This window comes from Panthera uncia (genome assembly GCF_023721935.1).
Source record: "Panthera uncia isolate 11264 chromosome A3 unlocalized genomic scaffold, Puncia_PCG_1.0 HiC_scaffold_11, whole genome shotgun sequence".
Classification (NCBI taxonomy): Eukaryota; Metazoa; Chordata; class Mammalia; order Carnivora; family Felidae; genus Panthera; species Panthera uncia.
The window spans coordinates 25,455,631-25,467,481 of record NW_026057578.1 but is presented as its reverse complement, the minus strand read 5'-3'; the positions used below and the strand labels follow the sequence as shown (position 1 = coordinate 25,467,481).

The 11,851-nt window shown below is 50.0% G+C and overlaps 1 protein-coding gene across 2 annotated transcripts in view; it reads left to right on the top strand.

The window, feature by feature from the left end:
- Nucleotides 1-1,805: 1,805 nt before the first annotated feature.
- The window catches only part of DNMT3B (DNA methyltransferase 3 beta), a 27,125-nt gene continuing 17,079 nt past the window's right edge, over nucleotides 1,806-11,851 (top strand). For both annotated transcript variants that reach the window (XM_049650015.1, XM_049650014.1), the window contains exons 1-7: nucleotides 1,806-2,130; nucleotides 3,104-3,165; nucleotides 4,911-5,018; nucleotides 5,961-6,086; nucleotides 6,743-6,952; nucleotides 8,116-8,274; nucleotides 11,036-11,143. In XM_049650015.1, the coding sequence (XP_049505972.1) occupies nucleotides 1,851-2,130; nucleotides 3,104-3,165; nucleotides 4,911-5,018; nucleotides 5,961-6,086; nucleotides 6,743-6,952; nucleotides 8,116-8,274; nucleotides 11,036-11,143 (1,053 nt within the window). In that variant the 5' untranslated portion in view covers nucleotides 1,806-1,850. The remainder of the gene's footprint in view (nucleotides 2,131-3,103; nucleotides 3,166-4,910; nucleotides 5,019-5,960; nucleotides 6,087-6,742; nucleotides 6,953-8,115; nucleotides 8,275-11,035; nucleotides 11,144-11,851) is intronic.

Below are 11,851 nucleotides of genomic sequence, written 5' to 3'. Positions count from 1 at the left end.
GTCAGGCTACCTAGGTTATTTAGTTCACTGGCTTGGCCAAGGGTAAGACGCTGGGAATTAATTATTACTTGGAACTACACTCCAGCAGTTTTCCTCGGATTTTGGCAGCTTGGCCTCACAGGAACTGGCCGTAGGTCAGCCATCCTGTTCTTCCGGGTCAGGGCTTGGCAGTGAATGGGGGTGAGGAGCAGCTGATCAGACCAGGTCAGGCATTCCTCTGTTTCCGTGGGGCTGGTGAGGTTCCTTAACATGTATCAAGAGAAAACAGACCAAGAAGTGTGACCCTGTACACCCTGGACCACGTGGGTGGCTATGGATCAGTGTACATTTAGAACCAGAACAATGCTTCTCTAACTTGCACATAATCACCCAGGGGTCTTTCGAACATGTTGGTCTTGACTTAGTAGGTCTAGGGCCAGTGCCTGAGATTTTGCAGCTCTGACCAGCTCCCAGGTGATTTCCAGAGGTGCTGCTCCCTGGGCCTTATGGGAAATACAGCAGGGGTCTAGTTGCCCCATGCCCTGGCCTGGGGGATGGACAGGTGCAGAGGATGGCTTTGGGACCCCAGGGCACACCGCCCGTCCACCTGGGGGCGCTGCAGGCCAATTCAGACCGCTCCCCACATCGCCCCCTGGTGGATGTGGTGCTACATCACTATTGCAGTCCACCGCCCTGTAGCCTAGAGGATGTTTCTAGAAGGTACCCTGGGAGGCTAGTGTGCGTCATCTAGTACGGTGCGGTGAGTCCCCAAGATGGGGCACAGGGGTTGGGAGTGCTCAGTGCTGATGAGCAGCCTTTTGTTCAGGAAGCTTTTCCCAAGAGCTCAGGAAGCTTTTCAGTCCAGAGCAATAGGGTGTGGTGGCAAATACCTCTGGAGTAGTTTGGGGGAAAGTAAGGAATGGGTGTCTGGGGGCCTCATCTACTACCTAGGTTCTAGTTTTGCCTTGGTGCACTACCTCTTAAGTGTGATTTTTGGCCTTGGAGACTAATCCTGTCTGTGTGTCAGTTTTCCTTTTCTATAAAATGGGCGCATAATCACATTAATAGGCGTAAATGAAAGGTGCACGCTCTTGCAGCCAACATCTGTTGAAGACCAGGATGAAGGTCGCACAGCCCTTCAAACCTTCAGCGAGGACCTGGCCTGAGCTGGTCTGAGCCGAATAGCCTGGTGATGATGCAGTTACCAGGACGGGCAGCAGTGGGGAGACAAAGGCCCAGAGGTGGGGTGAGGCTGGAGCAGATGGGGAGCATGCCCCTTGTTAACTGCCCCAGTCCTTCGCCTGTGCTCCTCCATCCTTTCCCTTCTTGGGAACTTGGGACTCTGAGCCCCAGCTGGTGAGGGAGGAGGGGAGTGAGCGACAGGCCAGCAGACCAATGGGCCCCTGAGGTTGGGGTGGGGCGGGGCTTGTGCTGCCATGGAGAGGAGAGAAGCTGTTCTGTGGGGGAGGAGGGGGCGGGTGGGAAGAGGACCTGGAGATTGAGGGGAAGGGAGAGAGCAAACAAAGGGGTCAGGAGGGAAAATAATGCACTGGCTTCCTGAGGCCCTGCGGAGGCTGGGCAGGGAGAGGGGGCCAGGGGCAGAGGGGACCAAGGCTGGCTGCAGGCAGACCCGGGCAGGCGGGTCCTAAATGGCATTGTTTGAAGTGGCCGGCTAATTGCACAGAACAGCCTAAGCCTCAGACCACAGCCCAGCCCCCTCCTCTGTCCTGGGTGCTGGTGTCTGAGCCTTCGGGCCGCCTGGCCACATGGAACCAAGTCCTGAGCCTCCGAGTTTGGTGAGGGGGGCAGGCTACGGGGTGGGGGGGGGCAGCCTGGGTGGGGTCCTTGGGTAGGAGTATCACCCGGAGAATATGTCAAGGGGCCTCCCTTGGCCTGAGGACGTAGAGCCATTGGTGGGAGGTTTGGGGTGTGCTGCCCCCTTGTGCCCTTGTTTCCCTGCTACCCTACCTATTCTGGCCCTCCTGCAGGAAACAATGAAGGGAGACACCAGACAACTCAACAGAGAGGAGGACGCCAGCGGGAGGGAAGACTCCATCATCACTAACGGGGGCTGCAGCGACCAGTCTTCTGACTCCAAGGATGCGCCCTCACCCCCCATCCTGGAGGCTATCAGCACCCCGGAGATCAGAGGTGGCCGGGCTAGCGGGGAGGAGGGGTGGGACAGGCCCTGCAGCTGGGACATGAGCCTCCGAGCAGGCTCGAGGCAGGTTGTGGGGAGAGGCTCTGGTCTCTGACAAGCCCCGCCACATCTCCCAGGAAAGAGAAATGGATGGAGGCAGAGCCCAGCCCGTTTCTCATCCCTGCCCACAGCCCTTGCCCCCCTTCTCCTCTCCCCTCAGCTGGGACTCTGAGGAGGTAACCCCGGGGTGATGACCCCTGTCCTTTTCCAGTCATGATGGGGGGAAATTTGCAGCATAGCCTGGGGTCTTTGGCTCTTCTGCAGAGGGACCCCTCTCCCCTTGCAGGTGATTATGTGGCAAGAAGACACTTGCCACATATGTGGGGGAGGATCTGAGGCTTGCTTCCTTTGCCATCCTGCCCTCCCTGCCCCTCCCCTCCACAGTTCTGGATCACATCACCTGGGATCCACCCCACTGAGATTTCCTGACCCAGCCGGTTTGGAAATGCCTGTATTGTCCCATCCTGTTGTTGAAATCCTCTAGAGCTGTGCTGTCCAATAGGACACTCTGCAACGGTGCAAGTGTTCTGTTTCGGCGTGGTGCGCTAGAATAGCCCCTAGCCACATGCGAGCACTTGAAATGTGGCCGAGATGGCAGGCACTGGACTGTTCATTACTTGCAGTTGGTGGCCATAATTCTGGAAGGAAATTGATGCCTTTCCTGCTGAGTACCTTCAGTCATTGTTTTGGGTCCTATTATGTGCCTGGCCCTGTGCCCTGTTGCCTTATGAATACATTGAAGGGAAATCAGATCCTGAGGGGCTCAGTTAACCCTCTGAGGATGCCAGTGGGTCTAGAGGGATCTCTGCCCCCAACCCAGAGAGGAGACTACAGGGGACAGCAGGTCAGCGAGGGAAGACACGGCTGCCCCCTGGCCCGGAGGCTGGCCCTTCCACAAAAGACAAGACCGGTTCTTTTCTCCAGGCCGAAGATCAAGCTCACGACTGTCCAAGAGGGAGGTCTCCAGTCTGCTAAGTTATACTCAGGTATGTGTCCTCATGTCCCTTGTGCAGGATTCGGGAATTCCCTTGAGTGGCATCCAGTAAATACTTGTTGAGTGACGGATTTGAAAACTGCTAAGCACACAGAGGGCTTTGAACAACCTCATGCATGAAGGCATTTTCTGCTACATGCCAAGTCTTTTTTTTAATCATAAACATTAATTTTAGTCCATTTTAAAGTTTTTTTACTAAATGCTTCCCAGCATATTTCTGAAATTCTCATTTTCCCAGTCCGGAGGATCCAATTACATTGATAAAGTTTTAATGTAGTAAAATCGCTCCTTTTATTCCTGGAATGAGCCCAACTTGTTTGTGGTGTGTTTTCAATCTGATTTCCTTTCACATCTATTCATGAATAAAGTGGATGTGTGATTTTTTTTATTTCTTGGAATATATTTGTGTCTGGTTTTGATCTCAGGGTTATGTGGCCTCAAGGATTTTTTTCCCCTCACGTTGGAAAGAACTTGCCTTAGGGGACTTCTAACAATCATTGCAATGTCTTTTAACGGCTGCTGCAAAGTCAAGGTTTCTACTTGATCAATTTTTTTTCCACCTTAGAGTCTTCCCGTAATTTTTTTTTTTTATTCCCGACATCATTTATGCCTTTCTTGTTCTTATTAATCATAGTAGAGTTTTCTTTGTTTTTTTTTTTCCAATTTGGTTACTTTTTTGAAAGAGCTGGTGTCCAGCATTGGGAACAAAGTTACGGACAAGTGTAAATTCACATTCGCATGGCTTCTGTTCTGCTGGAGGGCAACCAGTGGACGCCCAGATGATGAGCATAAGAGCTGTGTGGATATTTGGGACTGGGTGCTCAGGACACCTGTTTTAGCTCCGGTGGACCATCAGCAGGAGTGGCAATGGAACCTCCGGCCTGAGCATGTCCTCTGAGTCTGGCCTTGAGTGAGGCCTGCGTTGCTTGATTCTCTTTATATTCCTGTTGTGCTGTAAGAAAAGTACTGTTACAGTTTTAAAGAGTGAAATGGACTCACTCAAGGCCTCAATGGGCAAGCGAAGTGAAAAAATCAAGTTCTTACTATTACATCCAAAACTCAGGCTGCTTACCAGTGCACAGGTTTTTGGGTTTTGCTGTGCAGCATGGGACATGTTCTAGGGGTTCTTCATTGGTTCATTGGTGCCATTTCTTCCTGGTCCTTGTATCAGGACGCATCTCCTTTGAGCCTTTGATTTCTCCCACTTAATTGTGCAAATTGACCAGCTCTCCCTGTTAGTCATAGCCAAATCAGTCTCCCCAAGGTGCAGATCCAGATTGCATTCATACTGTGTCTTAGATTTTCTGATTCCACTGTTTTTTTTTGTGTGTGTGTGTGTTTAGTGTGTATTTATTTTTGAGAAGAGGGGGGAGGGGCAGAGAGAGAGAGGGAGATGGAGAATTTGAAGCAAGCTCCAGGCTCTGAGCTGTCAGCACAGAGCCCGACGCGGGGCTTGAACTCACGGACCGTGAGATCATGACCTGAGCTGAAGTCAGACACTCAACCGTCCGAGCCACCCAGGCGCCCCAGGGGTTTTCTTTTTTGATCATGTCTTGAATTTGTGATCCCCAGGGTAAGCCACTGTAATGTCTTATAGGAACAAAATATTTTGAAAATATTTTCAGGTAACTTGGGCCAGTATTGTTTTCACTATGATTGACTTTTCATTCTTAAACCGTTTGGGGTTTTGTCACCTTTTGATAACATTTAAAGTTCATAATGCTTTCATTCATAAAGGATCTGACGGGTGATGGAGATGGCGAAGGGGAAGACGGGGATGGCTCTGACACCCCAGTGATGCCAAAACTCTTCCGTGAAACCAGGACTCGGTCTGAAAGCCCAGCTGTAAGTCCCCCACTTCTGAGCCCAGGCGCTTCCAACCAGACACAGGCCTGCATAAACACACACACACACACACACAAAACCAAAAAATGGTCTTGCATCCTCCAGAGAGAACTTTGGAGAGAGGTGAATACATGTTTTGAAAGTGGAGAATGACAGACAGCAAGGCTCACGGATAGTCAGTGAAGGTCTTCTCTCCCGTGGTAGTGTTTCAGGTTTTCAGCTCTTTTCGGACACTCCTGGCTGCAAGTGCCCGAGATTGCTAGTTTGTAGGTGAATGGCTCAAATGCCTATTCCCTCTGGGACTCATTTCCGTAAGCGGAGTCTGTGACTTAGTGTCTGGTGTGGAAACGGGTAGGCGATCATTGCTAGTGGCCTCCCACCCCATTAGAGAACAGGCTGACGCTCGAGGACCGTGGCGGGTCTAGTTTACAATCTCCCCCAGCATATGATGGAGGTCATCCCCATTACAGAGGACAGAAGGATCCGGTAACTAACCCAAGGTTAAACATTGATTCTTGCGTGCAGGATTCGAATACAGGAGTGCACCACCCAAGTTCATGCCACTTTGAGAAAGGAGCCTAAGGGCTTCTCATCCAGCTGCTTGATCCACTACCTTCCAGAAGAAGACAACAGTCACTCTAATGCTTTGGGGGGACAAAATGTTTGGTTTGGGGTAAACTGGATGTTATTTTCCATTCAATCTGCAGGTGCCAGTTGCCTCTGACGGGCAGTGCGGGATCTGCTGTGGACCATCGGCAGCCCTGCTGGCACCCTACCCCTTCCCCCAGTAACAGGGGAGTTTCTGGGGGAGATCCTTTCAGCCCAGAGTCCTTCCCTGCTTACCCACCTCTTCACTTATGGGGACTTGAGGCGACCCCTCAAGTCCGAAACTCCATGCCTGTAGTCACCAAAGGCCTCCTGCTTATCCTCTCTTGCTTCCAGGTCCGAACCCGAAATAACAACAATGCCTCCAGCCGTGAGAGGCACAGGCCCTCCCCACGCTCCACCCGAGGCCGGCAGGGCCGCAGTCACGTGGATGAGTCCCCCGTGGAGTTCTCAGCTACCAGGGTTGGTTCCCCGGACACCCCCAGTCTCTTAAGTGGAAGATCCACCTCTGTCACTGTGCCACTGAAAGCCGGCGTTTAACCTATATCTGTTCCTCACACTCAGCACCTTTTCAGGGTCTTGCCTTTCCTTTCGCTCCCGGGTGCTGGGTAAGCTTCTCTCCTGGCCTGATCCTGGATGGAACCCTGGTGGAATGTGAGAATTCCCTGTTGACTGGTTTCTTGCTCCTCCTTGGGAATGAGTTCAGCTCCACTGACTCCAGAACTGTTCTGTCTCGCTAGTATCTTCACTGACTGTCTTGAGGCAACCCCAGTGGTCACAATAAATCTCCACTCCTGTTGCAAGGCTGGGCACACAATAAGCATTTAAGGAAACCAGTGGCCCTCCCTGAGCTTGGCTCTGGAGTTTCTAGACGTCACTCATGCTTACTCTGCCTTTGTCCTATGTGTCATGATTCTGTCCCTGTTCTCATGGAGGTCGCTTTTTCCCACCACTCAAGGGGTGCTCACTCGTTCCTGGAAAACCAACCTTGGTGGTGTCTGTTCTCAACTCACACCTTCACGCTTCAGGCTTGCCCGGGATCCAACTGGGGGGACCACCGGTCTCCGGTCACCTGCCTGGTTTGCTGTGGCCCAAGATCTGTGTCCTTCTGTCCACAGTCCCTGAGGCGGCGGACAGTATCCTTGGCAGGCACACCGTGGCCGTCCCCCGCCAGCCCCTACCTCACCATTGACCTCACAGATGATGACGTGATGCCCCAGAGCAGCAGTACCCCCTACGCCCGCCTGGCCCAGGACAGCCAGCAGGAGAGCTTGGAGTCCCCGCAGGTGGACGCGGAGGGGACAGATGCCGACAACACCGAGTATCAGGTACCACTGGGAAGGCCTACGTAGTAGGGAAGGGCAGCCACTCACCCAGAGGAGCCTACTCCCACTTGTCTTTTTTTTGTCACATCTGTTCTAATATTTGACTTTCTTTTCCATATGCACCAGTCCTTCCTTCACCCTACTTATCTGCCAGACATAATTCAAACACCTAATTGATTTCCCGAACATCACATTTGTACCCCCAAATAAGTGTACCCTCTTTGTACATGCTTCTGTTCGTCCTGTTTTACGTACAATTGGAGACCAGCCATTTTCACTTATTAGGAACTGGAGTTGTCTCACTTTCTTGTCTATAACCTGTCTAGTGTATAGTTCATAATTAACCAGTTAGGCTCAATTATTTCATTCCAGCATTGCTGCATATATACGTACGTGTCTGCATATATCATGTAGACAACCTTTTTTTTTTTTTATGTATATCAAACTATAGGTATATTTTCATAACTTGTTTTCATGGGCATCTCACATTTTATGGTAAGCTTTTTATGTGCAAACGTCCATAATTTTTTTTTGCATTTCAATGCCTTTGTAATAACCTGTGTAATGGCCTGTGGTGGGAATACCCAGTGATTGTCATTATTTACTCTAATGTTATGTTCTGTGAGTTTTCAGTCGGCAACTTTCATTCCTAGATACTAGGTTAAATGTATTTGTGAAATGTTGTAAATCTAATATAATCCCATGTTCCTATCAAATAACCAAACTGGTCCCTTATTTTCAAGGGGTTCAAACTCATAGTTTTAATTTTTTTAAAGTAATCCTTGCACCCAATGTGGGGTTCAAACTCACAGCCTCAAGATCAAGCGCCCCTCAGCTGGGCACTTGTTTTTTTAATATTTATTTTTGAGACAGACCCCATGAGAGCATGGGGGGAAGAGGCAGGGAGAGGGGGACAGAGGATCTAAAGTGGGCTCCACGCTGACAGCAGAGAGCCTGCGGGGCTCCAAATCACCAGGAGATGGAGATCATGACCTGAGCCGAGGTTGTACCTAGGCTCCCAGGGGCCCCCATGGTGGGCACTTTGGAGGGAGCCCCAAGTTGGTCCCTCAGGCAGTGGCCATTGGGGTCAGTGGGGTGGGCAGGACTTTTCCTTGGCCCAGGCAATCTGTCTCACTGGGATTCTTTCTTGTGGTTTTCCCTTCTAGGATGGGAAGGAGTTTGGAATAGGGGACCTTGTGTGGGGAAAGATCAAGGGCTTCTCCTGGTGGCCTGCTATGGTGGTGTCATGGAAGGCCACCTCTAAGCGACAGGCCATGTCCGGCATGCGGTGGGTCCAGTGGTTTGGTGACGGCAAATTCTCCGAGGTGAGTCCAGTGCAAGGTAGGCTCCTGGGCCACAGACATGCAGTGTTTTCCTCCCTTCCTTGTACACTTGATGTTTTACGATAAAAGGCCCGTGATTGCTTTCTCCAGATGGATGAGGCTATTTGACTCAGTATGTCTAGGAAGGATAAAAATTTCTTGTTAAATAGCATAAACACATATTGAGGGTCTCATGGGGCTTAGAGCTCTGTGTGCTCTTCTAGGAGACAAAAAGCTGGAACGTTCTCTGAATCCACTTGTGGCCACTTGTGCTCTCTTTTTTACTTTTTATGGATTCCTGTGGAATTGGGAATGGCCACTTGGGTAAGCACCCTCAAAGATCTTTGGAGAAGCTTAGAAGAGACAGGAAGGGTGGTCTCTGCCTCTGAGCATCATTTAGCCCTGGAGGCATGTGGGGAGGAGCATGTCTGGCTGGGCCTAGGGTCACCTGGTGACAGTTCTGAAAAAGTTCAACTCAGAGTACCGACTTCAGAGTTTGTTGATTATGTTCTTTTTGTTGCTGATGATATATATATATCATCTAATGTTTTATATATATAGATTATATATATATATACATCTAATTTTGATATGATTAACATGATTATGTTCTTTTTATTGCTGATATATATATCTAATGTTTATTTTATTTTTGAGAGATAGAGAGATAGAGTGGGAACAGGGGAGGGGCAGAGAGAGAGGGAGATGCAGATTCTGAAGCAGGCTCCAGGTTCTGAGCTGTCAGCGCAGAACTTGACACGGGCTCGAACCCACGAACCGCGAGATCACGACCTGAGCGGAACTCGGATGCTTAACCGACGGAGCCACACAGACGCCTCTGTTGTTGCTGACATTAACCATTTTATGTTCTTTCTTGATGAGAGTCTGTGGGACAATAGCTGTGTTGGGCATGAATCAGCCACTTTTGATTTCTTACCTGTCCAAAGCACACTATGAGATCTCAGGTTTTGATGAGAATAGTGTAGGCAGTACTTTGCCTGTGATGGTCTCTTTTCAAAATGTTAGTCCAACCTTCAGCACATCCAGAGGTTAGATGAGGAACAACAACAAGCTGGGCTGGGATGGAGGCAGATGTGGTAATGGAGGGCCATTCAGTACATCTGTGTGATTAAGCATCAAGTTGAGGTTCTGTTTTTTCCCACGATTTGGGCTTCCTCGGGATCATTTGCCATAAACACATTGAAATTCCCAATAGGCAGGACGAGGAGGATTTGGAGTCCCCCTGGTAGGCCGAATACACATAGATACTCTGTTTGACCAGCAGAGGGAGCAGGTCAACAAATGTCCTGGGCTTGTGCTCTCCCTGAAGCCTCTAACTGAAGGATGTGGACTATGAGTTCTGTGAAATGAAGCGGCAAGGATTGTTTGTAACTGCTTTGGCCCAGTGAAACACAGATTGAGCTTTGCAAGGCTGGTCTGATGTTAGTAAGATGATGTGGGGGGGCTACTAGCATTATAGGATAGGGTTGCAGTGCACATCTTGGTGTTTGGGGTACACATTGCATGCAATAGAGCAGTTCAGGACTGGGAACAGCACTGGTGTTTTCAATGTACAATCACACTGACCCCTAGTTTCTTTTAAATGCTTTTTTTTTTTAATTTTTTTTAACGTTTATTTATTTTTGAGACAGAGAGAGACAGAGCATGAACGGGGGAGGGTCAGAGAGAGGGAGACACAGAATCCGAAACAGGCTCCAGGCTCCGAGCTGTCAGCACAGAGCCCGATGCGGGGCTCGAACTCACGGACTGCAAGATCGTGGCCCGAGCTGAAGTCGGCCGCCCAACCGACTGAGCCACCCAGGCGCCCCTTATGCTTTTTTTTGAAAGCTTATTTTGCGACAGAGAGAGAACTCAAGTGGTGAGGGGCAGAAAGAGAGATGGCGAGAGAATCATAAACAGGTTCTGCAGTGTAAGCACAGAGCCTGACGCGGAACTCAACTCAAAAGCTGACATCTTGACCTGAGCCCAAATGAAGAATAGGACGCTTAGGTGACTGATCCACTCAGCAGCCTCCCCCTCTCCCCGGCCCCCGCCCCCCGGCCAGTTTTTTATACGTGGTGGCAATTCCCTGTCATGGAAGGTCAGGATTAGAGGTACAAGCGCAAAACGGAAGTTGGCACGAAAGAGAGCATGCGCTGTGGGGAACCAGACATCACCTGTCTTTCAGTGCTAATCAGCATCCCGGGACAGGAGTTTCATCCCCTCCCTTTGGCGGCCTGATTAGTTCATGCAGGCCCTGGAGACTTGGGGAATATATGGGTATTTAGCCCCAATGGAAGGCCCATATCAACAAATCAACATAATTAGAAAGTGCTTACTTTTGTCAACACTATTCTCTAAACATGTACATTAAATTCCCTTAATAAAAGGCTAAATAGTTAATCTCAGCTGTCATTTGTCATGCTCATGAAGGAGGGAAGGACATGTACAAAAGCACCAATATGGAACGTCCACTGTGCGTGTCAACACTGAGATGGGGCCCACACCAGGGACCTGTGGGTCATTTGGTCTCAGAACATAACACAAATACAGGGCGCATCCTCCATTTGGAGAATCCTACTTTCTCCCATTTGGAGTGTCCTGTTCACTGTGCTTCTGGCTATAGGGTGTGTCAGAGGCTGTGTACCAATTCTGTTTTCTACTTTCTCTAACCTCCTTTTCAGTCTATGAACATGATCCCCAGGAATAAGCCTGGGAGAGATACAGGCTGCAGACGGGTGTTGATGATGGCTTTCTCTTTCAGGTGTCTGCAGATAAGCTAGTGGCCCTGGGGCTGTTCAGCCAGCACTTTAACCTGGCGACCTTCAATAAGCTGGTGTCTTACAGGAAGGCCATGTACCATGCTCTGGAGGTAACATGGTAGTCGATGGTGGGGGTCTGGACCCAAGAGCAGAGTTAAAGCAAGTGACGTACAGAAAGCCAGCTCAGGCCACAGCATAGCCAGTGCTAGCATGGAGGGGACACATGAAGTGCGTGCAAATATGACAGTAGCCTGATGATTGAGAAGAAAAGGAAGGGATTTGAGACTTCTGTGCCTTCCCGGAGCTATGCCCCCTTCTCCGTGTACTGCTAGAGGGGGGAAGAGCACTGGGAGGTGGGACACCATATTCCTATCTGTCAAGCTTTTCCAGAGCCTCAAAAGCTGCTGGAGAGCAGCTGAGGCCTCTTCCCCTTGTCTGTGGGGGAATCCATCAGGCTGTCATTCCCTTTACCTTGACGTGGAAAGAAAATGGCCAGTGGCCTCGGTCCAGCATTTGTGAGCCAGGCTTTGTGCTTAATTAGACATGTAAAACGTCATAGTGCTTCTGTAATAGGACTTAACACTTGAGGTCTCCCCAGCTTCGTTGGGGAAAAAAAACACAAGAAATCTGGATCTTTCTCAGAGGCAAGGAGACTGTGCTGTGGCTGATGCCTCTCCTGTATCTAAAAGTGACAGAGCTAATTCTGATCCTCTGGCCTTTGAGAAGGAGCTGACCACTCAAAGCCCAATGGGGAAGAGATGCTCTTTGGTGACTGCATGGAGAGACTTCATTCTCTGCATGGCCTCCTGCCTGTCTCC